The following is a 23,541-nucleotide window of genomic DNA, read 5'->3' on the forward strand; positions in this document are numbered from 1 at the left end:
AAGTATTTAATATTATATTTTTGATGATTCAATATTCATTTTAAATTCTCAAAATCAAATTGATCGAGTATGCGCAGTAAATCGTTTCAGTGGTTCTTTATAATCAATAATTCGTGCAGTCGCCGACAGATGGTTCTGGATAGTTTATGTCATTCTGTGATCACGTGTTGAAAACATTTGAAATATATATAAATTTAAATATAGAATGTAATGTAATTATTAGATGGTTTTAGATGATTATATGATTCAACGTGAGATAGCGTTACGATATCGTTTTATAATGGATTGACCGTATGTTGATTAAATGATCAGATAGTATTAACCTCAAAAGAAGGGTTAAATGTTTTTATACAACAGGAAGGTGCATTTATGTAAAAGAATTATTTCTTTTGTAAAATGTCACACCGCCTGAATAACAAACAAAAATTAAAATCACTTTTACAAGTGACTGCCACTGCAACTATGTTTTATGGTGGCTTTTGCATTTACCAGGGCGATGAGAAGTTTTATAACAGATTTATCATGCCGCTTGCAAGGTTTGTAAATCCTGAAGTTGCACACAATACAGCAGTGAAGATCTTGAAATGGGGTCTTTTATCTGCAAAAGATACAAATGATCCTGCTTCCTTAACTGTTGATGTTTGGGGCATGAAATTTAAGAATCCGTTAGGAATGGCAGCTGGTTTTGACAAACAAGGAGAAGCGATAGAGGGTTTGCACAAAATAGGATTTAGCTTTGTAGAAATAGGTAAATACTATTCATATGTTATTAACGATTCGCAATTGATCTATATTATATTGAAATTTTTATTAAAAGGATCAGTTACACCGAAACCACAGGCTGGCAACTTAAGACCAAGAGTATTCAGGTTGTCAGAAGACAATGCAGTTGTCAACCGATATGGTTTCAATAGCGAAGGTCATGAAGTGGTTTGGGAACGCTTGCAAAGACTGAAGAAGAATCAGAATTTTGATGGTATTGTTGGAGTTAATTTAGGTAAAAATAAAACATCGGACAACGCTGCACAAGATTATATAGATGGAATAAAGAAATTCGCAGATGTGGCAGATTACTTTGTAATTAACATATCTAGTCCTAATACTCCTGGATTAAGAACGTTGCAGAATAAAAAAGAGTTGGAAGACTTGTTAATAAAAATAAACAATGTCAGACAATCCATACAATGCAAACAACCATTGCTGTTGAAGCTGGCTCCAGATTTATCTGATACTGAGAAACAGGATATCGCGGATGTAATACTTCAACAATCATCGAGTGTGGATGGCTTGATATTGTGTAATACAACAGTTACACGAAATAATTTAGTGAGTCCCCTTAAAGAAGAAACTGGTGGGCTTAGTGGAGCTCCTTTGGCTGACATGTCTACAGCAATGATTTCGGATATGTACAAACGAACGAAAGGTACCATTCCTATTATTGGAGTTGGTGGAATATTTACTGGAGAGGATGCTTATAACAAGATCAAAGCTGGCGCTTCTTTGGTACAAGTCTATACGTCGTTTACGTATCGAGGGCCACCAGTTATTGGAAAAATTAAACGAGAATTGGATGATATACTCAAAAAAGATGGTCTACAGTCTATTAAAGATGCAATTGGAAAAGATGCGAATGGTAGATGAATAGTTTAACTTTGTAACTTGTTAGTTTTGTAATGTTAGGTTAGTATATTAAAAATATGTATATTTTATGCAAACAATATTATTTTTTTAATGTTTAATTGTTACAGTTCCTATTTTGAGAATCATGTATATCCTGATACATGATATTGACAATAAAACAACATCTATGATACACGGCATGCTATCTTTTCTCATCGCTTTTTTGTGTAACATTTATTTAAGTAACTGAGTTATACAAACATTTTCATTTTAATTTATGTTTTTTGTACAATTATTTAGTACATCTATTTAAAAGCATTAAAATACGTCTGTTGTACCTGATACGTTACAACTAATATATTTTGTTTTGCGACCTGTGTTCAGGTCTTACGTATGCTATGATTAATACTCACTGGTAATGTCTTCTTTGCATGACATATTTATGATTAAAAAATGTCGAGCCACTTGGAAATAGTTTTTCATTCGAACATTTTAATATTCGTGTACTTTAAAATCGGAATAAATAATGATAAAATGATTAAATTATTACAGTAACTACGAATATTGTTCTAATATACATCTTTTTACTCACAGTTACTCCTTAAAATCAATGTTTAGTACCATTGTTTCTAACGATTCGCTCTAACTTTGCTACACGATCACAATTAATATAAACATAAGTCGTGTAGCTCTAAATTAATGAAATCTACGCGAGCATAACCACTAAGCTAGAAGCAACGGAAGATCGATAAAGAATAGATCGTTGTCAGGTTGATCGGCAATCCTTATACGTATTACATTTTCAGGTACACAGTTAAGATAACATACGAGATGTCTCGATATTAAACGTTAATGTAAACCAAGATTTCCTCCCAGGCCCTGTTCTTTCCTCCACTGGGCTAATCGGATAGCATACCAAGCCTAGAAGAAATATTAAATCTTTAGCCATGATTTTTCTTGTTTAACAATATTATCAAAACACAATAGAGCTTCTTATATCTGAATTACTAGAGAGAAAGATGTCCAAATGATAGAATTTTTTTTATATTGAAATTTATTTATTAATTAATTAGAGACAAAGAAAATTATTTATCTGCTTCAATATTTAAGAATTATCGTAGAAAAAGCCCTGTTAATAACAAATATTCTACATAGTAAGTTTCAATAATAAAGTTTCAATATGTATCAGAATACTCGTATAAAGAAATTCTACTGTATTCTTTCTTTTCTTTTCTTTTTCTGTTTGATTTTAATGTTACTTCAACATCAAAGATTATTAAACCTATTACTGGGGGATCACGAATTTTTATATAAATATATGCATATATGGACTTTCTACTTATTAAAGATTACAGTAAGTTTTTTCCTATAGGTGTATCTTATATTTTTACACGTTATATGCATTTTGCACATTTTTGCATCTTCAAATTTTGCATAAATACGTAAAAATCCGCAGTCTAGTCATTAGTTTATATATCACAATTTTTGGTGCAGTTTGCATGTGAATAGAAATTATGTGAGATTTATCAAGTTTTCCTCTGAACCTCTATTGTATTTCTTTCTTAGAAGGAATAAAGAACTGTAAGAACCTCAACGTCGGATTCTGAGAGTCCAGTTTCGGCTGCCAAAAGGACGATATCCGCCGCATGAGGTGCCCTGGGCCATCTATTGAACTGTTCTTGGAGGACAGCTTCTTGATCCGCTGTCAGACGGATCACTCGAGCATCGGATGCTCTGCTGGGATATTGTGGCGAAGCTGATCTTAACATCTTGCCTGTAAAGAAAAAAAGTCGTCCATTCGCAAGCGTTTAAACACAAGGTTGTCGAGGTAAGGCTGTTAAGAGAAAAATTGTGACAATTATCGCGACAAAAGACGCGTGAATCAGCGCGACGCATCGTGAATATATTTGTAGGTCTTGAATATTCCCTTTTATGGTGAAGAGAACACACGCGCTGATACGCCTTAAACTATTAATCAAATAAAGTAATTTTATCCGCATCCTAATGAATCTGTATAAATATTCTCAGTTCTTTCGATAACTGACCTTTCAATTAATAATATGATATATAAATTTGTTCCTCAGTTTAAAAGAGAACCGACCACTGGGTAAATCGATTTTCGTTACATAACTGCGTCTCGCATTATCATTAATTCGCCAGTTATATTACGAAGGTGTGGTAATCGTAATAGTTGTATAATAACACTGGTATTACATAAACATGCGTCTGTTGTTTTGTATCTGTCACGCTATTATGGTGCAAGAACACGCGAATCGCTTAACGCGCATTAATTCCATATTAGCCTGTTTTAACAAGGCGACCTTTAAGCAGAAACAACTATAATAAACGCTAGAACCAGAGTGGTGAAAATGACCAATTTCTCGCGTTTCCTATATTATCTCTAATTATTACGTCAGAAATTTAAAGAATAGCACGATTTACGGATTAAGAAAAATGTAACGACGCTTAAGAAGATAGAAAATCCACAAATAAAAGAGCTACATACATATGTATTATGTTCAAGAACTTGACCAACTGGTGTGACAAGTTAATTCTTTTTTGGTTGACAGACTAAAAAGCTTAAAAAGTCGACGGAACAACATAGTCTCTGGCTAAATTCAGAGAAATCTTGTTACCACGAGATTTAACAGCTGCGAAGTCCACGTGTTGGGGAGTAAAACGAGCAACGAGAATAGCGTGACATTGACCCAACGTCAGGGACTCCGTGCTTTTGGATACATTTCAAAACCAGATTACATAGGAACGAGAATAACTACTGTTTCTTCCCTGACGACGTTTTAATCGCTTTTTGTTGTATCTTTCCTCGTAATATTCCTTCTGGGAGACTTCGCGAATTCTTTGATGATAAGTTCCATGCAAACGAGCGATATTTTTACGCGCGTATCGTAGTATTAGCGAATAGAGGGTAACAGAGTCGCAAATGTAGCGAACAAAATAACGCTCGTCGCTAGATATGTGACAATCGTGTAGATATAAGTAAATAAATAAATATATCTATATGTAATATATACAAACATTATTCAACCACAATTTTTATCATCTGCTGTTTAATAGGACACACAAACTCTACCCACGTCCATCTAAGTACGAAAGAAGCTTCGAAGAAATGTGATATTTGACAGCACAAGAATCACTGTGAAACTAATCAATATTAATTGATTGTCGAAAGTCCCAAGCAACTTTACATCGACGATAATTAAGAAGGAAGTAATAAAGGAAACATCTCTTAAAGTTCCTAAATGACATAAGTTTTCTTCAACCAATCCAGACGCAGCGAGGCAACAGTCTACCTGGTAATTAACATCTGTTGCACATAATATGCTCATTATAACAATGTAAATATCTACTACTCTAATATAATATTTGACAAGCCTATGTAATAATGATAAATGATAAGTATGTAATTCATCTATTTTGGGAATATAATTAAAAAAGGTAGAACCTCGGTACTACCAGGTAAGTGCTCTTACCTATCAAGTATTACAGAAATTACAATGTGCATTCTTTGTAATTTTGCACTTTCCAGTTTCTTATGAATGCATAAAAATCCGCAATCTACTAATAACTCTCAGAAGTGGCTGCGATTATAAATAAATAAGATAAAATGAAAAAAGAAGAACTCGTTTACATTGGACAAAAATGTTTGACCACTTACTGGGCTCGCTGAATCTCACTCTGTGCGTCGATTTCTTAGCATCGTCGTGGTCCGGATAAACCGTGTGTTTCTCGCACAAATAGCACTTCCTTTCGTAAAAGTAAGACTGAAGCGACTTAGGTACGCTCATCTTTGCGAATGGATGTCGTCCTAACCGATAGAAGATCAAACGTCCCTGCGCACGGTTCTCGCGCGACTGATTTCTACCTCCTTTTGTCGCAACTGATTTTGCTCGCGTAGCAATATAAAAATGTTAATCAATGCGTACACGTAGGAAAGGAATAGCCTTGATAGGATGCACGAACCTAACGGAAGCCTCGACAAAGTTCCTTGCCAAAATATTTAATTATACGATTCTGCTTCCGGTTCTGGTTTTGAATCACTGGTCCATTAAGCTGTAAAGCATTTGGCCGCTTGTTCGCGCCATGTAATTGATAAAACATCTCGTTATTCTATATTTAAATCGCCATTTTGCCACGGTAGCACAACAGCTCGAAATAGGTAGAGAATCATTTTCCATGTCACACTTTGATTTTTATATACGTTGCTTGAATGTGTACATTTTTCTAATGACTGTTTCAGGTTTCTATTTTCCAACTATGAAGAACATAAACCCGCCAAGAAAAGAAATTCCTCGTAAATCGACAAAAGTTTTTGTAGCTTCGATATAAAGACAGTAAATATACAACTAACTTATCAACCTCTTTTATGACATTTACTGTACAAAAGCTAAAATTTAATTTTTATATTAGCAATGCAAAAAATCTGTAGAATAAAGAGATAATTATTTTCTAAATCATTTGTTCGTAACTTATTCAGTGAAGTTTCGTGCTCGTTCGATTTCAAATGCCGAATCATTATTTCGTAATACTCTACATAATACAATTTTATTTGACGGATTCCAAATATTTCAACGTACCTATCTTGAAAAATGAAGAGATTCTTGGCAGAACATTTTAATTAAGGATGACAGTATTGGATTCCTGCGTAATTCTGTTTGTTCGATTGACGCAATAAAACTGTTTATACTAGCAACTCGCTAATTGTTTCGAATAGTGTACCTAGATACACAGAATGTCTCACTATCGTTTGTCACGTGTAAGTGTTACAGGTCGAACACTGCTAAAGTCAGGCCTCAAACGTACTTTCTCTTTTAGATTAGGCGATCCTGTTCTCCAAAGAGAGTAAGTCGAGGATCCGCGATCCGCACAGGCTGATAAGCAACCGGAGAGACAATTTCACGTTTAAAAGGCGTGCCGTGACATTTCTGTAACGCGTATTTGTCGTTTCATGGTGCGTAGGTGGCGAGTAAATGCCTTGAGCTGTATGTTTATGGAGCAGCTCTTTGGAATGTTAAACTTGACCCACAGATTGGATAGCATGCCAAGTAAACAGGCACGGACGAAGCAATCGAGGACAGTTTCCGATTGAAAAGGCGATCTTAAAATCAGAAGCGTCTATTCATCGATCTGTAACGTGTTTGTGGTTTTGGCGGGCGTCACGCGTGATTCGAAAACGCGTTTTACGTATCGAAGAAAAAGGCTGCTGTTCGTTCGAGAAAGCGTGAAATGGAAATTAGCTGTGATAGGATCACCCATTTACGGTGATACATGAAAGTATCTGAACGTTTGTCGTAGAATATTTTTATGAACGTGGTAAAACTTTGTTTATAATGAATTCTTTTCCGTCGAACGAAATTTTAATCAACGAATCGAATCCGCTTATAGTCGTCCATCTTATTTCAAACTTTACCAATACGATCACGACAGTCGTGTCATTACATAGTATTAATAAAATGTTTGAATGTTTTGTGCAATGCAGATAATATATTTATAGAAGGTTTCTATATCTGTTCAAATATCTTTACGAGTCTCTTTAGTTACAAATCAGTGTACAGTGGACTATTTTCAATGTCCGCATATAATTCACGGAATTTTCCAGGAGTGCAGTAAACAGGCAAGTCTTCTTCGGAGAACTGTAGCAGATCTAGCAAATTTTCCTCTATTTCTTGCTGATACACCGAGCCAGCGAATCTCGATTGGATGGTCTGACGATCGTCGTCTTGTATCTAAGAAGATTACGCGACATTTGACACGATCCGAAACGAAAAATCAAACTTTTTATCTCATAAATAGACTGCGTATCCTTCTGTCATTGTGCGAAAAAAGGTATTAGAGGGGCGTGGTGAAAAGAAATGATTAATCTAAATGATACTTTCACTTTAACTTTCAATTTGCTGGAACTTATATAGTATGAAAGATAAGGAAAGACATGACCTTCTACGTCGATATACAAATTATACAAAAATACTGATTTGCATAAAAATCCGCAGGCTGCTTATAAATTCTTGACTCACCGCATTCCAGTTGGATTGTACTAGTGCACGCACGCAATCGTCAACTAATGATTGTCCAGGAATTGCCTATCGCGAGAAAAATTTATTCGTCGTTCGTTTCTCGAATGGATTATTTTCAATGTTCGTTTCTCTTACCGTTTTCGACAAGAGCGTAGCACGGTTCTCCACTCGAAGACACTCGAATCTATCGTAGAAGATCGCCATGGCCCATGGTTCCCGGAAGTACGCGTAAAAGTCCGAGATCAACGACTTCTATATCACGGTGACAGATATAATTATTTTCTAGATCTTTCATTCTCGGTTTTACGTCATAGAAAAGCGAAAAACGATTTACTTCGAAACGTGTTTTAAGCTCGTTCAGTAAGCTCTCGTGCTTTCCGTATAACGCGACCATATGACGCACTTCGAAATCCTAAAATATTGGCGGATTATTATGCATACTCTGAAATCATTAAAAAAGCAAAGTGATATATCTCTCTACCTTCTTGTTGAAACACGTTACTGTTTCTATCATGTCAAACCGATTCAGTTGTATGCGGAAGTAGCCAATTTCTGATGTACACGAGCCTGTTATCAGCACTTGACCCTAAATACGATCGCTTAAACGAATTTCCTCGCGGAACGTAGCGAAACCACAATGAAAACTCACGTAAACGTTGTAATGAATCGTAGGTTTGCGTAACATGGATTTTCCAGACTTGCCGACGTGAAGGTAGCGATAACCACCGGGTAAAGTACAGGCCACGATTTTCGGTGATCGAAACACGACTATCGGCTGATCTTCCTTGCTTTTCGACTGTACGACCGATGTCTCGCTGCCTCGATGTTCATTTTCGATGACCGATCGAAGAATCTTCGCTAGCTATCAGATATTAATGAACTTCGTGAAGCTAAAAGACTCGCAGATTTAAAAATTTCAATCATCTTGCGGAATTGAATTAATATTATTAGCAAAATTGTACAAATCACAAGTTACAAGTTATCAGTGTTAAACCTTTACATCCGGAAGTAATTTGACGTTTCTATCCATCAATTTGGTTATTAAGAAATTACGAAGAAAAAGTTACAGTTACCTGCATATTTGTCTGTTTTGAAATATTAACTTTCATTAGAACTCGTAAGATCATAAAAGAAAAGTTTATAGCCAATAAACCGCAATATTTATGAATCGTGCAAGGACGTTTTGGTCTACTAACTTTCTCGCCGATCTCTATACTATTAAAGTATATATGTTGCCAGGCTTCGAGGTAGAATCTTCTACAATACTTAGTTATGCTACCAGCAGCAAAGATCGATGGATCGTTTGTCCTTAATTCCGTGTCTATGACCAGCTGGCCGTCGAACATGAGTCCAGACCTACAGATCGCTGAAAAGGATCGAACGCATTGGTGAATCATAGTTAGCGGTCGTGAACAGAATTATGAACTTCGTTGACGTAGAAATTTGGCAATCACCCAAAAATATCCTCATGTTGATGGTCTTCTCGCGAAAATTTAGAAAGGCGTCGCAGTCCAACGTTCTGGTTTTACCTCTCAGCCGGATAACGATCGCTTCTATCATTTTTCCTTGTGGCAAACTTTTTACGTGCCAATCGATCAATTCCCAACCCACGAGCACCTCGATATTATTCTTCGAAATCGACTTCATCACTTCTGCGTACACCTTCGATAGCCACATGTTTCTTTATATATTAAGCAATATGTTTTTCAAATTTCTATATAAAAGAACTAAGTTACATCGAGATTCTAAAAATGCTTGGTTTAAAAGATATTCTGATATTAATTAAAGATCAACATTCTTTTCGTAATAGAATAAGGCTGTTGGTATCAGTAAACGTATAAATATTGTATATCAGTAACAGAATAGTTGCTCAGTGTTGTACAGTGCAGTCGAAGAGTGTCGTTGGAACGATTAAAGAAAGACAAATCTAATTCGCGTGCTTTTTGTACTTCGCAATCGTCGAAGAAGATATTTTCGTAGGATGTACACTTTTGCAATGGCGGTTGGATCAGTGTGATCCAAGAACCCTTAACTCCAAATTCGAGCAATCCTTGAAGGGCGCAATAACAATCGATGTTGTGTCCATAAAAAATAATCTTCCCTAGAAAAATGTCGTGTATTAATGTTTGATTTCTTCTTTCGTAAAATCTGATCGAACGACTAACTTTCGCGTTCCAATTTATTCGTCAACTCTTCGATCTTCTCTAAACAGATAGCCGCTTCTGTATCGTCATTGAGCGTCAAACAGTTCCAAGGTGTTTCGTGCTGCAAAAATTCTCTAGGCGGGGAAAAAATAATTGTTGATATTCGTTCTAATTTCTAGAGCTTTATCTTCTTGGTTTACCCTTTTTTCTGCTCGTCCAATTCATCTTGAAATTGGGGACGCTGATACTGCATTCCACAGGTTAAGATGAGATAATCGTATGTAATGTTTCCTTGATTCATCACAGTTACGTATTTCTCTTTCCTGTTAGGCACAATACAATCGGCCACGGGAATATTTGTGTCATTATAGAAAACATTTGAAGAAATTTCATTAACACTGTAATGTAGATCGTGAATGTTTATGAAAGTGTATATTTTCATGAAGATAATTAGAAAAGTGGAATCTAGGTAGAAAACTTTTTTTGCTTATTAGATACTATAACGAGTGTTATACTCGACATTTTATATACGTTTGCGTATTATAATACGTGCATTCTGTACATATTTGCACCTTCCAATTTCCCATAAACGCATCTCTGCGATGTTTTTATTTCCTCTCTGTTTTTCCATACCTTTGAATCGACGTCACTGTTCCATATACAATACTAATTCGATAACGTGCCCCAATCAGCCGACGATACCTCGGACAATATCGGCCTTTGAAGGGTAGCAAATGCGCGCACGTTTCGTCTTCGTCCTCGAAAGGTAAGCCGTGTGGCGATATCAGAGTGATATTCGTGAATCGTATGAAGCTTTGTCTAAATTTAAGAGAACAGAGTTTGTCGTTCACCTTTAGAGTTCCTTCAGTTTTTAATTCAGTTTTACCCAAAAATAAGATGTTCTAAGAATGCAACGGCACAATCCGAGGCGCCCACCACAACCACCCTCGAATCGATGATCGGTTTTGGTATCAATGCGATCCTTGGTGACGTCATGAAAAGCGAAAAACGTTCAGTTCGTTTCATAGGCTCGTCAGTTTCCTCGAAACCATGATACTTGTATTCGATTCTTCGACGAGGCCTCACGGGAGCCATAGTGTTCAAGCATATCGTCAAAGGATGCGTACGAGTCTAAAATAGCAGTACGTCTCAGGATGAACTACAGGGTAAGTCGGAAAGGTGGTTACGCGTTGTATCTCATGTCGTGCTGACACTTTTTGATTTACAGGAAACATGTGAATTGGAAGCAGGTGAAACAGAATGGCCTGCAAGATCTCCAGATTGTGCATCGATTGTGCATCAATCTGTAGCCTTTTTAAGTATTTAAAGAACAAGGTCTAGCCTAGAAAGCCAGAAATTGCAAAGAAATATAATTCAGCAAGAATTTTATACTATTTTTATAACTATGTTCCATAGTACGATGATGAATTTTTCAGGCTGATGTCAGTTATGTAAGGATCAACACCGAGAGCAGTTTCAACCAATAAAATAAATGTGGCAAATACCTTCGTATATTTGCAATACTTAGGAAAGCAAATGATACTATTCTATTCCTGATAAGTCAAATAATATCAACAAGCCACGAAACTAAACGCGTATCCTCTTTCCGGCTCTGTATTTGTTGCCCACCCGAAAGTCTTAGAAAAGTTACTACATTTGCTCTAAAATTGGACGAGATCAGGGCTGAATAACGTTGTAATAATTCATTTAACTTGACACTCTGTCGATACTGTTAAAATATGAAATTAATATTAAGAAATACATGCAATTTAAAATTCATGAGCTATAATAAAAGTTTGACCGAAATTTTATTAAAAGTAGGACGTGTCCTAAGACTTTCGAGGGGAAATGTAATTTTATCGTCGAATTTTACCAATGCACTTAACGCTGTTTCTGTAAGTCGATAATAAAGAACGATCATGCCACTAAAACGAGCGATCTCGCAGAAGAAGAAGGGCAGATGAATGGAGAAAACTGGCATCAGTATGAAATGTAGAATACGTCCATAAGCATCGCCAGGTATATTTTTCTCTGCGATGTAATCTTCTATGTGATAACGTCGTCTAATATACGTGACTTCTTTCTCGACACTAATGAAATTTATATCGTTGTTGATGTTCATCGAGATGTAAAAAATTTTCTAAAAAGCAGTCAACATCCTTCTAAGCTCACCAAAGTATTGCTACACCGACTATCCTGTCCTTCCATTGACAGACATAACACTGCATCTCTGACGGTTGTTTGTCCATCGCGATGTCAAAGTCTATTAAAACTTGTTCCGCTTTTGGAATATTCTGTAGAAGTTCTTGTATGTCGTCTCTATCGGAAAGCTTAGCTTCTCGAAGCTTTATGTGACCCAGAAGAGCAGTACGATGCATTACGTATAGCGTCATCGGATAATCCTTGTTGCACTTCAGTGGCACACGCTGGATCGTTAAAAAGAGCGTCAAGATATTGCTAATTTTTGTTAAGTTAATTCATTCGAGAATTGGCGTTGAGTCGCGAGATAAAATTTAACAATACGCTGAATTTTAGTAACTTTTGTATTAAAAACAGTTCATCATATGATAACTGTTATTTGGTTTTTATATTATTAGCAACAATAATATAGTTTTCTATATCTTCTATTACATTTATTCATTGCTCCTATTAAATATAAATCCCATGACTTCTTTATATTTCTTTTGTCCGGATAACGTTAGGATAACTTCAAGAATAATTTCTTGAAATATGTTAGTCTCGAATGTGTCAATAAGAAGTGTAATATACCACGAAATGTTGGAGGAGAGGAAAATAAGGATGAGAGAAAGGCAGAAGGATCACGCAATAATCCAAGTCGGGAAAACACTCGAACGCGGCCTCCATGAAGTTCCTACTCCAGCGACGTTTTATTTCATCTTTCATCGCGAAAATTTCCAAAACGAATGCGTTAACATCGCCGTGATAAACAGGCTGCAAAGGGACATCGATCTTGTCAAATACTGGGTCTCCGAAAGATTCACCGAAGGTAACGATAGATCTTCCTTTGTTGCAAAAAAATGTCGCAATTGATTTTATTCCTCTTAAATAAAAATCGAACAAGAAGTCGAAATTCGTTGGGAACTCACGTGGTATCGTAAATAATGAGTCTGTGAACGCGTTGGTCATCAATTTTGATCGATAATACGTGTCGAAGTAATCGGCTATCGATTGCAGATCACTGCCGAAGGTCATTATCGATGAATCGAACAGTTTTCTCGTAGGTGGTATCAGTTTCGTCGCTTCATCGTTAGAAGCTACAGAAATTCTAGAGTCTGTGTCCTCGAAGCTTTCCATGCTCTCTTCCGGTGAAAGTCCCTCGGAGAATCTAATGCGGTGTGAATATGTCTGACATAAATGCATCTGGCAGATAAATCTACTCAAGACAAATAGATTTCAAGTTCTCATTTAGAGATGTTGGAAAGTTGTATTTCTTTCCTATCGCGTTTCTAAATTTCAAAATAACGATTGCTATATGTATACGCTATTACGTTTACAAGCATACGCAAGCCAAGTGAAAATAATTACGTTGAACTAAAGTACAAATTAATAAATTAATCGTTAGAATTAAAAGCAGTATTTACTGCCTTGGTATGCAATTAAACTATAAATTTTAATCAAGTGGCAATAATATATTTTCTAATTCAGACGACGCAACGTGTGCGTCGATATCAATGAGAAGGACTTCTCAAAAATTATTATTCTCCAGAATTAGTCGTCAGAAAGAATAAGTTACAAATTCGATATATCCCACAACGAAGTATAATAAAAAATACTAACTCTTCCGTTGATTCCTCGAGAGACTTTCTCCAAAATATAGAGAAGAACGTCTTGCTGGCAGGCTGCATGCTTTGTCGGAGAAATTTGTCGTTTTCATGGATCTTTCTAAGACCATTGTACGGTCGCAGTTCGAAATTCTGATTGAGCGTATCTACATCTACGTTGCTATTGAGAAACATTACGCCAGTAGCAAAACCATCGTCATCCTCGGAAACGATCAGTCGTCGACAGTTGTCAGGATTGCGAATCATCTCGCTGACGTAAAATTCTCCATAAAATTCTTTTACGAGGCTCGACTCCGCGTCGATGATCGCTACTATGTCGTCGTTATCCTCTTCTCTATTACGTGGGAAAGAAAATGTTTCTATTTAGTGCGCTATTACGATGAGTCAGAGGTTACAGTGCTCCTTGAACTCGTTCATTTCTAATTGTTTGTCTACATGCCATCGCGGAAATTCTATGTAAACAAACTGATCAATATACAGGGTGATCCTAAACTTGTGGTACATTCAGGAAGCAAGCGATTTGTTACGCGAAAGTAAGTCAAAAATATAAAATAAAATTTGTTCACGTGGTACTCCAATCTGAAAAATATTTTTCATTTTAATTGCAGTATTCGGGCTCCAATTGTAACGTGAATTTAAGACCGTGTATTTTCAACCTACTTTTGTACGAGGGATCAGCTCCTTCCTAACTATAGCACAATATTGAAATCACCATGTATAAATAGAAAAAACGATTCAGAAAGTCGCGTGAAACGCAACTCACACAGCACGTCGAATCTTGAGTCTGGGATTTTTTAGATGACGTTCGGTTATGTAGATTGACTGCACGGACGGCTTGTCGGCACAGTATTGCGGGATCCTGATCATCTGCTGTTCGAACACGTCTGCAGCAGCTGGAAAATTAAAACCACCGGTGGTTTTGAGCCGCGTCTACCGAAAGATCCATCTTTGGACTCACGTATAATAATCTGAGGAGGAACCACGAGAATCACGTGCTGCAAACACGACGTGATATCGAAGAGTCCTGTCAGTAGGTCTGCGAAGAAGTTGCCAGTATATCGTTTGTCCCAGACGAGGATATGTATAAACATCGCGTTTCCTTCTGTCACATCTTCGATCCTTTATCAAACGAATCGTAGATAAGAGGAGCATTTTACCTTTCTCTTTTTAATATTCGCGTTAAACGAACAATGATCAGTGCTGCATTTAACGGGTTAATGAAATTTGTGTTCGACAGAAATAGTTTCCATTACTTATACAATCTGTACAACCAAGTCAGCCAATCATCTGGAGTCACCGACGGCACGTTCGGATAATTGCAAAGGCATATGCCTGAAACGATTTCACACTTTTCGTTACACTGCACCATCGATAGACAACTCGCCTCGCTGCAAACGAACGTTTCCTGTTATCATGCTGCGAAATTGTCAGACGATTGTCTAGTTAATTGAATACAAGATGCGTTCGAGGTCCACGTCTCCAAAAATTTCATACGTCTCCGGACGTATGAGTTGCTCGAGATTAGGCAGATCGGCGTGCTCCATTAGTCTGACACCGAAAATCTTTGTCGCTGCATCCAGACTTTTCCTTCCGCGGAAATATACCTCTGGATCGCCCAGCCATATACTCAACATTTTTCTTCTTTCATAACCGTGCTAGTCTCAGCGAACTGAAATTTATCGCTGGACTTTCGATACCCGATCGAACTACAGAATACTATAGTAAATGTTGCGTGACTGATTTCAGGGTTGAAACGATCACTTGCACTTATATGAGTATGTACTAATCGCCGCTGGTGCAACTACCAATAATTGAGGAAAAAACCGATCGACTGAAATCATTGGATGACAGATAATCGTGGGAAAAGTGAAACTCTCTCTCTATATGCGCCCATCGAGGCGACCGACTTTAATGCTCGCAAAAAAGGTAATAACGAAACTCCTCGAACGATTTAAACGGTGGGGCAAAGTAATTGCTTCGCGTTCTCTTCGCTGTTCCCTTCTTACTCCGTTTTCTTCTCGAGTATTAAGCTCCATCCACAACAGCGTCAGCCTGTTTCAAAGCGGAAATAACGAAGCGGGAACGTTGCAGGCAACACCTTTAAAACTATCGAAGAAACTTAGAAAAAAGTATGGAAAGATTTGCGCGCTGTTAGTTGACAATTTCAACGATAGAATTTCTTTCTTCCTGCGGTTTGCCGCAAGACACATCGCGGAAGCTATTTACGTTGCACTTGGTGCTGGCACGTGCGCGCTCCACGATGCAATCGACAATAACAGACACGATCGTTACGGTATGCTGCATCGGTGCACTTTTTTTCGTTGGCCTTCGCCGCCGTTCCGCCATATCAAAGTCTTCCCTTGCGTCTCTCGCTTTTTAGGCTTCAAAGTAATCGTATCGAATCGATTTATTTTGCTACCGGCTATTTATTTTTTCTTATCGCTTCGATGGAAAGCAATCGATTCAAGACTTTACCAAGGACTTGCTGCATTTACGAATACCTGGCTAACGACGTGGCGTCATGCAACTTCGTGTCACGATACGCAGCGCGAAAACGCGCACCTGGCTCCAATGTTTTGGCAGTAAAGCTGTTCCTCTTTTAAAGAACCTACTTTCGGCTCCGATGTCTATAATTCGTTCACAGATTCTCTGTATTCGAATTACGAGAATTCATCAAATATATCCTATATTCGACTGTTCTACCTCTACTGACTGCGAACGTTCGTTCAAAGCAGTTAAGAGTAATTGCACCTAACTCGAACGGATGAAATTGTAGACGAAAAGCACGAGCGTATGTGCGCATAACGATCTGTTATCGTTACCAGAGGAAAAGGCTTCTTCCGCTGACTTGAACAACGTTGCTGACAGAAACCTCTTCTCCGTAAGTTTCTAATTAGCTCTTGGGAGATCCGCCGACTGATTACAGGCCGTGAGATCGTCCCGTTGCCGAAGAAGAGGCGGCTCGCAGTCGCCCCGTCGTGTACAGAGAACGAGCTTTTATTAATAACTGCAAGAAACGCGGTAGCACAAGCCAAGGATCGTGACTTTTTGTTCAACCAAACTGATATTATGTCTTTCACTTTCCTATCAGTCTCCAGTTCCTCTGATATATAACGAAGAAACTCTTAGAAAGATACTTCGACGCATAGCTAAATCATCGGAGACGATGTTTATTCCGTTTGAGAAGTAACGCGCAATATGGACCATTGAACGCGCAACGGTTCGTAACGGGTTACGTCAGACCAACCACCGTACGAATTTCCGACTTGCGAAACGCGACTCGTAGCTGCTTTACTTTTACTTCGCCAATGTTCCCACAATTCTTCGCGGTTAGCCAGCAAACTCTCGAAGCGAAGCAAATGTTGCATTTCTGCTGCGATAAAAATGGGATCAAAGTTGTTTCGCTGGTGCGACAGGTACGAGGATGCTTCGTGTCATTGTCGTTAGAATATCTCGCGAATTTTCATTCGAAAGATTTTGGGAATGACGTGATTAGTCGTTCTCTAACGATACCTTGCACAAACGCAGCACATGTTGCGTCATTAGTCGGCTTATCTATACTCAGGTATCATAAGTTAATTAACGCGTTCGATAGACTATACTAGAAGGTATTGGGTCGATGCGAATTTCATTTGCGGAGCACGTTGAAAACTGCGCTGTACTCTGATTCTCTTTTTAACAAGTTTTATAGCGATGTGAAATAAATTTTTCACTGTACATGCTAGAAACGATATCTAAAAGAACTTTGGCTGATATTAGATGTGAAAGCAAAATAGAACAGCAGATAAACAGTTATTTAAACACTTCTATACGATTATATATTAGTTAAAATCCTTCAACATATCTTACTAAAAATTCCTTAAATAAATTTTCGAATAACGGATGGTTTAGTGGCGAATAGTCACTAAATTGCTCGCGCAATACTTCTCGCCACAACATGTTGAAAAAAAGATATCACCAACGCTAAAGAAACGAATAATGTAGAACACGCTACATGATCTCGATATGAAGCTTCATCAATTATATACACGCACCGGTATGAATTTGTAAGCTTAACGAGAAATTATTCTAACTTACCCGTTGCTCGTCTACTGTTGATTCGTTGTATCACTTCAGAACGTGCCAGGGAATGAGTAACACCCTCACTCAGCGACGGTGCGCACCAGACTGAGATCAAGTAGCGGACTTTCGGAGATCAAGCAACGGTCTGCAACTGCAACGTGAAAAAGTTGAGGAGAAGAGTGGGGAACATAGGTTGGGAAAGTAAGTAAATACTTGCCACTAACTCCAGTCGTAATCGAAAACAGGAAGTAAAGGAAAATTCTCTTCGATTTAACATCTTGCTTTCCTCTCCTGCCTTTATCTTACTTGTTTCATTTTTATCGTTCGTTTCTTCAAAATGTTCTTACATCTGATCGTCGATGTCATCGGTATCATCGCCATAAATTACAAAAGTTAGATATTCTGTATACGAAGTGTTTTGATGCTTGTTTCATCTGCGATTAAGTTAGGAGCTTATCCAGCACAATCATAGGAAATCTGAAATTGGCAGGATCGGTAGCTACATATGATAACGCGACCTTCGCCTAGTTACATCATTCGCATTAGAATCGCTCTAATTTTACGAACGCACGGAGAATACTTTACAAAGTGAACCGTCGCAAAACGACGATATAAACGATATACACATCAACGGGGCATTGAAGGGACGATGACGCTTTAAAAATATAACATTTATTAGACATATTCTGATCTTACAAACAAAACTTCATATGATCATTATTAAATCGTATAGGAAGTAAATAATGCTTTGTTGCAATAAATTAAAAAACTTATAATTTTTTTCGCCGTTATCTTACTATCACAGAGGCTTGTGAATTTCAATCGAAACGACAGAGAAAATAATTAAAATGGAAAGAAAAAAAGATTCCCTGCTTCCTTCACCAAAGTGATTGTTCTTTTTCGGAAGAAGTAAAATGCGCGCGTTTAAAATAGAAAATCACATATTATATATAACTGTTACATGTAAATTTCATACCGAAACTAATTTCTCCGATTAATACGGTTCTACAAAGAATAGAGTTGTATTGTTTTCCTCTATCGACTTCGAAAAATGTTAAGAATCGTTAATCTCGTAATCCCATCATCTTGAAACCATAAGAAATGGATTGAGTAGCGATTCTTGTACGTTTAACTTATATCTGGAATCTCGCGTACTTATATATATATGTATATGTATATATCACTGTAGATATAGATACATATATATTTATTCTACGCACATATGTATATATCGACGTATTTGTCAATATATATCAACACATGTATACATACGTGTAAATATACATATGTGTATATATATATATATATATATATATATGTATGTATATCTACAAGGATTTTTCGATGATCGTGTTATCATCTCTCATTCGACAACAGAGCCGTGAAGTAAAGTATTTTGCATACTGAATAAAATACATGGTAATTCGGTTGGATCGTACCTAGGAACGTTTATTCTAATGGACACGATACGAGCGATACGAGCTTTTTAATTTGAATCAACGGAATCTGTCGATGGTCGTCGTAAAGTAGTAGTATCTTATAAAATGGAAGAGTAAGCAGAACAAGTGTACGGAAGCTTGAACATAGCTTATGCTAAAAAAAGTATAAAAGCAAGTTGCCTACGCGCGAATATTCGTCATTCTAAATTAGCAGGGTTTGGGACCGTAAGAAATATCTTTATAAGCTAAACGTAAACGATAACGAATCAGAGCTCGCAAAATAATATAGTTTAGAGCTCTTTTCGCGGTAAAATTTTTTATTATCTCCGACAAATTGTATCTTTGTCGAGAAAGGTTTAAAGTACCTCGTACGAGAGTTTTGCAATTTGAGCGACTTTCAAGAAACGAAATTTTTTTAGGCAAGATTTTTCAGAGATCGATATCTTACGATTTTAAATTTGAGATTCATAACAGTTTATCAGCATACGTTAGAGCTATGCGTCTTTTCACCTGTCTTCATTTACTTCGAAGAAGTCTTCAGCGTTCGCTTCCGCCTCTTCATCACCAGCGATTACCTCGTTATCTTTATCGTTCTGCGAGTTCTCGATTTTGTACAATACATCGTGGCAAAGTGGACAGCGGTCCTGGACGTACAGCCACTTTCGTAAACAGACACTGTGGAAGTAGTGATTGCAGCGCGTGATCTTGGCACTTTGCATTTCCTGATAGCAAATAGCACACACATCATCTAACACTCGAAGTTGTTCCGCCTTTGCTTCCGGAAGGGAATTAATCTTATTAACAGCTGATCGACGCTTCATGAACACACTCCATCCGGCTTTCGCCTCACACCATATATTAAAGTAGGCATGAATGCATATCATGACGGCACGAATTGCTCCACCAGATTCAAACACCAAAATCCAAAAGCCGTTGAAGAATAGGACAATACCGAATGCGAATTCGATGGTGTTACCGAAAGATCGTATTATATATACGCAGTCGTCGAGTTGCTCCCAGAACACGCTACGGTAAGCATCGATCAGGAAGAGGGAATAGATCGCAAGTGAAACCAACACTTTTACTATTACTTCGACACTAAACACCGATACTGCCAGTAACCAAGTGCTTACGGTATAGTGCGACCAAAGGAATACCAGCAATGATACTGGAAACAGTATTAAAAATACACAAACTGCCAGAGCGCGGATGTGTCGATGAAGCGCTGGATTATGCGAGGCGCTGAGCGACATCAACAACGGATTGACGATGTTGTGCACGAAATGTAGAACCGCCGTAAACAATAAACAAAAATTACGGCACAGTCTGACCAAACGTTTCTCTCTGTCCAAACTCGTCAGTCCAGTTTGCAGGGCCAGCACGTAAAATAAAATCGCGGATACGGTACCGATACTCTTCTCCTCTTCGTCTTCCGTAAGTAGCACCCATTGAAAGAAACAACCGATGTAATCACAAATAAACGAAATTATGCTAGTCATTCCTAAGACTGCCGTCAAAGTCTCGCAGCCATTGACTAATAAACTTCTAAGCATTATGTAGTAGGTGAACGTCTCTTCGCCATAATGATTTCCAAGGATTTGAAACATTTGTCCTCCCACGCGTAACATCCAAAACATGCGTAGCACACACGGAATGTTCAATCGAATCCATTCGGTTTCGACGAGCGCGGACAGTCCATAGTTGCTTATGAAATTACGCGCATATTGATAACCCATATAAATTGTGTTCATCATGGTGACGCCGTTAAACCAAATGATAAATTTACATACAGCTAACGGAAGAAGTGTTGCGAACACTGGTAGATGATGGAGCACTTGTGTCTGAAAGAATATGTACGTATATTCGATAACGTGCGTATAAATGTAAAAATGGAATATTTATGTTTTATGATATCTGAATATAAACTATGAGAAATATAATGTAACATATTATTACATAAATTGTAAGAAATTTATTGTTAATCAAAGTACTCTGTACATACGCATATGCAAAAAATCTATTTTCAAAATGTTAAAACATGCGATTGTTTTAAATCCAAGTACGTCAAAATACATTAACGATTTAAATTAAATCGAAATACATTAGATTCAACTTACCGGGAGCGGACAAATGCCCAAAATCGACGGTGCCATAAAACTCAGTACAAGAAATTTTTGCAGAGCTGGGTGTTTTGGTGCAAGATGAATATAACAAAAAATACTAGCTAATAAGCATTGTAATACATAATTCTGGATTATCAGGAAGCCTGGTCCTTCATTTAAAACGTATTTCAAGTTAAGATACAAAATATCATCAAGTATGCTAGTTGTTGATTCATGTGTGCTCACATATGTAATGATAGCTTTCATTGTACTAATATTTGACCAATAGGATATAAATATTGCTCCTACTGATATTAAATATAAGTATACAATGATAAGATGTTTTGTCCATAACATAAATATACATATTGCAGTAATATATCCTGAAAAGTAAATATTTGACAGTCAACCATTGATTTTTATTTTATTTTGATTCTAGTAAAAATGTAAATAATCATTAGTTCTGTTTGTATTGATTTATGAATACTTTATCAATTGTATAAAGTTTGCTCCTTTTTACAAATGCAATGACCCACAAGAATTAACCTTGCTACTTTGAATATCGATATGTCATTTTAACACTCCTAATAATCTACATTGCTTTAAGTTTATCTACCAAAAACACTACTTTTCAACTATATTCTGACTAATAGGAAACTGCAATCAATTTCTGACTAATAGGAAACTGCAATCAATTTCTGACTAATAGGAAACTGCAATCAATTTCTGACTAATAAACAACTATAAAATCAGGAAATGTTACACAAATGAAATGCATAACATCGAAGAGAGTCTATAATCTATATAACATAGTAAGTCTAGTTTAACTAATTTTACAAATACTTTGCTTTCATCTTAAATACTTTACTTTGTTTTAACAAATACACATACAGAAAAATATATTAAAATTACTAATAATTAAATATAGAAATCATATGTAGTGTAAATATCTTACCTAAACAGCAGCATAGAAATTTTAGTGCAATTATTAAATGCATTTTGTAAGCAAAGTATTCAAAACCAAATGAATCTATAAACGAAACAGGTATTATCGAACCCATAATGCTGTCTGATACTTTTGCTATTTTAAAACCATTTTCACTACTATGTAGCACAATACTGTCGTTAGATAATCCAAGTCCAATTCTAAGTAGTTCATCTATGATAAATAAAGGTGGAACTCTAATTATAGCATCCACAAAGGTGTGCAACTTCTCTCGTATAGATGTATCCATTGTTTCTCAAGTTTTAGCTTTTGTAATACAGATTTCAAAGATGATATTTTGTTCTTAGGATGTGCAAAACCAATTTTCCCAATGCAATTCTATTTAATTTAGTTGGCTCAATACCTAAATTCAAAATGTCAAAATGTTAAAAATAAATTAATATGTTTTGGTGTGTTCAATAAGCAATTAACACTAAATTACACGTAAGCTTACCTCCAGAATTGTAAAGTTTGTGGTTATCATATTCTCGAAACACACTTGTCTTAGCGAATAACTGGAATAATTTTTGTCATCAAAAATCGACGAAGCCGAGATAGTTCAAGTATTGTGAATTATAATTTGCCAGTAATCAACGAAGGAAAATAACGAAGGAATGATTTAGATACCGAAGATGTAGCAGAAATTCAAACTTTTATAGAATCAATGTATCGAACTCGATCCTGTTTTAATATCATATAACGGAGGTTAAATAATAAAAAAATTGTCGGCTATTCTTTTTCCAAAATTGTTGGTTATAAAATGAAACTAAATCGTTTTGCAGATATTACAAATAGGATTTTACCATCGTGCGAGAATATCGTAACAGCAGGCAAACATACGCAAATTTTCGGTTTTCGAATTTCTGTCAAAGATGTTTTTCTTCCTACTCACTTCTACCCGTAATTCTTAATTTTTGTTGCTCACCCGCGTCGACAACAACCAAAATACGTAAATCTGACAGCGACGGGATTTAAGCTAAACTACGTTTTTAAAATACGCGTAATTTTCCTCAACATAAAACGCTGTCGCATATACTTTAAAGGTTACAGAGAAACATGCACAAAGAATTTGAACGATTTGATCAGATGGCGCTATATTGCTTTTTCTATATAAGTATGTATATACTGTATGTATGTTTACGTTTAATGTGGTCTGAAAATACGTTATAAATTTATTATTATCGTGTGTCATTAAATATACGTATCGCGAATGTTTGGCTTCAGTAATTAAAGACACATCATCATACAGATATATGTTATACTGTCAACACCTTAAAATAATAAAAAGTATAATCATTGAAAGATTTATAAAATGAAGTCATAACATTTCTTAGAAAATTATAATCATTTCAAA

At 36.6% G+C, this 23,541-nt stretch overlaps 4 protein-coding genes and 1 long non-coding RNA gene across 10 annotated transcripts; 2 read left to right on the forward strand and 3 right to left on the reverse strand.

The window, feature by feature from the left end:
• The first annotated feature begins 151 nt into the window (after positions 1-151).
• Positions 152-4,630, forward strand: LOC126869986 (dihydroorotate dehydrogenase (quinone)). 2 transcript variants are annotated; one of them, XM_050627269.1, is made up of 4 exons: positions 152-748; positions 818-1,633; positions 3,187-3,448; positions 4,191-4,630. In XM_050627269.1, exons 1-3 carry the CDS (start codon positions 397-399, stop codon positions 3,225-3,227), a joined length of 1,209 nt encoding a protein of 402 aa, XP_050483226.1. In that variant the 5' UTR covers positions 152-396; the 3' UTR covers positions 3,228-3,448; positions 4,191-4,630. The 2 variants fall into 2 exon arrangements, with proteins under 2 accessions (XP_050483226.1, XP_050483227.1); XM_050627270.1 differs by having other exon boundaries at positions 3,190-3,448.
• On the reverse strand, positions 1,824-5,567 carry LOC126870004 (uncharacterized). Its single transcript, XM_050627305.1, has 3 exons — positions 5,297-5,567; positions 3,210-3,394; positions 1,824-2,541 (listed from the first exon to the last, which is right to left on the reverse strand). The coding sequence occupies exons 1-3, from the start codon at positions 5,424-5,426 to the stop codon at positions 2,470-2,472; spliced, it is 387 nt and encodes a 128-aa protein (XP_050483262.1). The 5' UTR covers positions 5,427-5,567; the 3' UTR covers positions 1,824-2,469.
• Positions 5,568-5,648: 81 nt separating this feature from the next.
• LOC126870015 (uncharacterized) lies at positions 5,649-6,095 on the forward strand. The gene is made up of 2 exons (XR_007691081.1): positions 5,649-5,797; positions 5,879-6,095. It is a non-coding gene; the product is annotated as an uncharacterized LOC126870015 (long non-coding RNA).
• A 1,041-nt stretch (positions 6,096-7,136) lies between these two features.
• Positions 7,137-17,670, reverse strand: LOC126870523 (cilia- and flagella-associated protein 61-like). The gene is given in 21 exon segments (XM_050628321.1): positions 7,137-7,364; positions 7,653-7,718; positions 7,788-7,904; positions 7,987-8,064; positions 8,134-8,514; positions 8,726-9,018; positions 9,107-9,333; positions 9,389-9,406; positions 9,483-9,753; positions 9,818-9,930; positions 9,997-10,282; positions 10,407-10,615; positions 10,683-10,927; positions 11,670-11,886; positions 11,969-12,222; positions 12,566-13,142; positions 13,595-13,933; positions 14,363-14,492; positions 14,558-14,718; positions 14,853-14,987; positions 15,055-17,670. Coding segments are annotated over 21 exon segments (4,485 nt in total). The 5' UTR covers positions 15,234-17,670; the 3' UTR covers positions 7,137-7,175.
• Positions 17,671-18,317: 647 nt separating this feature from the next.
• Positions 18,318-23,312, reverse strand: LOC126869972 (protein TRC8 homolog). Of its 5 annotated transcripts, none has more exons than XM_050627239.1 (5): positions 23,080-23,312; positions 22,642-22,702; positions 22,158-22,551; positions 21,218-21,585; positions 18,318-20,941 (listed from the first exon to the last, which is right to left on the reverse strand). In XM_050627239.1, exons 3-5 carry the CDS (start codon positions 22,435-22,437, stop codon positions 19,607-19,609), a joined length of 1,983 nt encoding a protein of 660 aa, XP_050483196.1. In that variant the 5' UTR covers positions 22,438-22,551; positions 22,642-22,702; positions 23,080-23,312; the 3' UTR covers positions 18,318-19,606. The 5 variants fall into 5 exon arrangements, with proteins under 5 accessions (XP_050483196.1, XP_050483195.1, XP_050483194.1 ...); XM_050627238.1 differs by having other exon boundaries at positions 22,642-22,868; XM_050627237.1 differs by having other exon boundaries at positions 22,991-23,312.
• Positions 23,313-23,541: the final 229 nt, after the last annotated feature.

This window comes from Bombus huntii, chromosome 10 (genome assembly GCF_024542735.1).
Source record: "Bombus huntii isolate Logan2020A chromosome 10, iyBomHunt1.1, whole genome shotgun sequence".
NCBI classification, from domain to species: domain Eukaryota; kingdom Metazoa; phylum Arthropoda; class Insecta; order Hymenoptera; family Apidae; genus Bombus; species Bombus huntii.

Bases quoted from the DNA above. Each gene is read 5' to 3' on its own strand.
- LOC126869986 (XM_050627269.1), top strand. From the start codon at position 397: ATGTCACACCGCCTGAATAACAAACAAAAATTAAAATCACTTTTACAA. The intron at 749-817 runs GTAAATACTATT...TTTTATTAAAAG, and splicing joins ATTTAGCTTTGTAGAAATAG to GATCAGTTACACCGAAACCA. The intron at 1,634-3,186 runs GTAGATGAATAG...TTTCTTTCTTAG, and splicing joins AATTGGAAAAGATGCGAATG to AAGGAATAAAGAACTGTAAG.
- LOC126870004 (XM_050627305.1), bottom strand. From the start codon at position 5,426: ATGAGCGTACCTAAGTCGCTTCAGTCTTACTTTTACGAAAGGAAGTGC. The intron at 3,395-5,296 runs GTAAGTGGTCAA...TTTTCTTTACAG, and splicing joins AGTGAGATTCAGCGAGCCCA to GCAAGATGTTAAGATCAGCT. The intron at 2,542-3,209 runs GTTCTTACAGTT...TATTTCTTCTAG, and splicing joins TCTCAGAATCCGACGTTGAG to GCTTGGTATGCTATCCGATT.
- LOC126869972 (XM_050627239.1), bottom strand. From the start codon at position 22,437: ATGGATACATCTATACGAGAGAAGTTGCACACCTTTGTGGATGCTATA. The intron at 21,586-22,157 runs GTAAGATATTTA...TTTACTTTTCAG, and splicing joins ATTTCTATGCTGCTGTTTAG to GATATATTACTGCAATATGT. The intron at 20,942-21,217 runs GTAAGTTGAATC...ATATTCTTTCAG, and splicing joins TGGGCATTTGTCCGCTCCCG to ACACAAGTGCTCCATCATCT.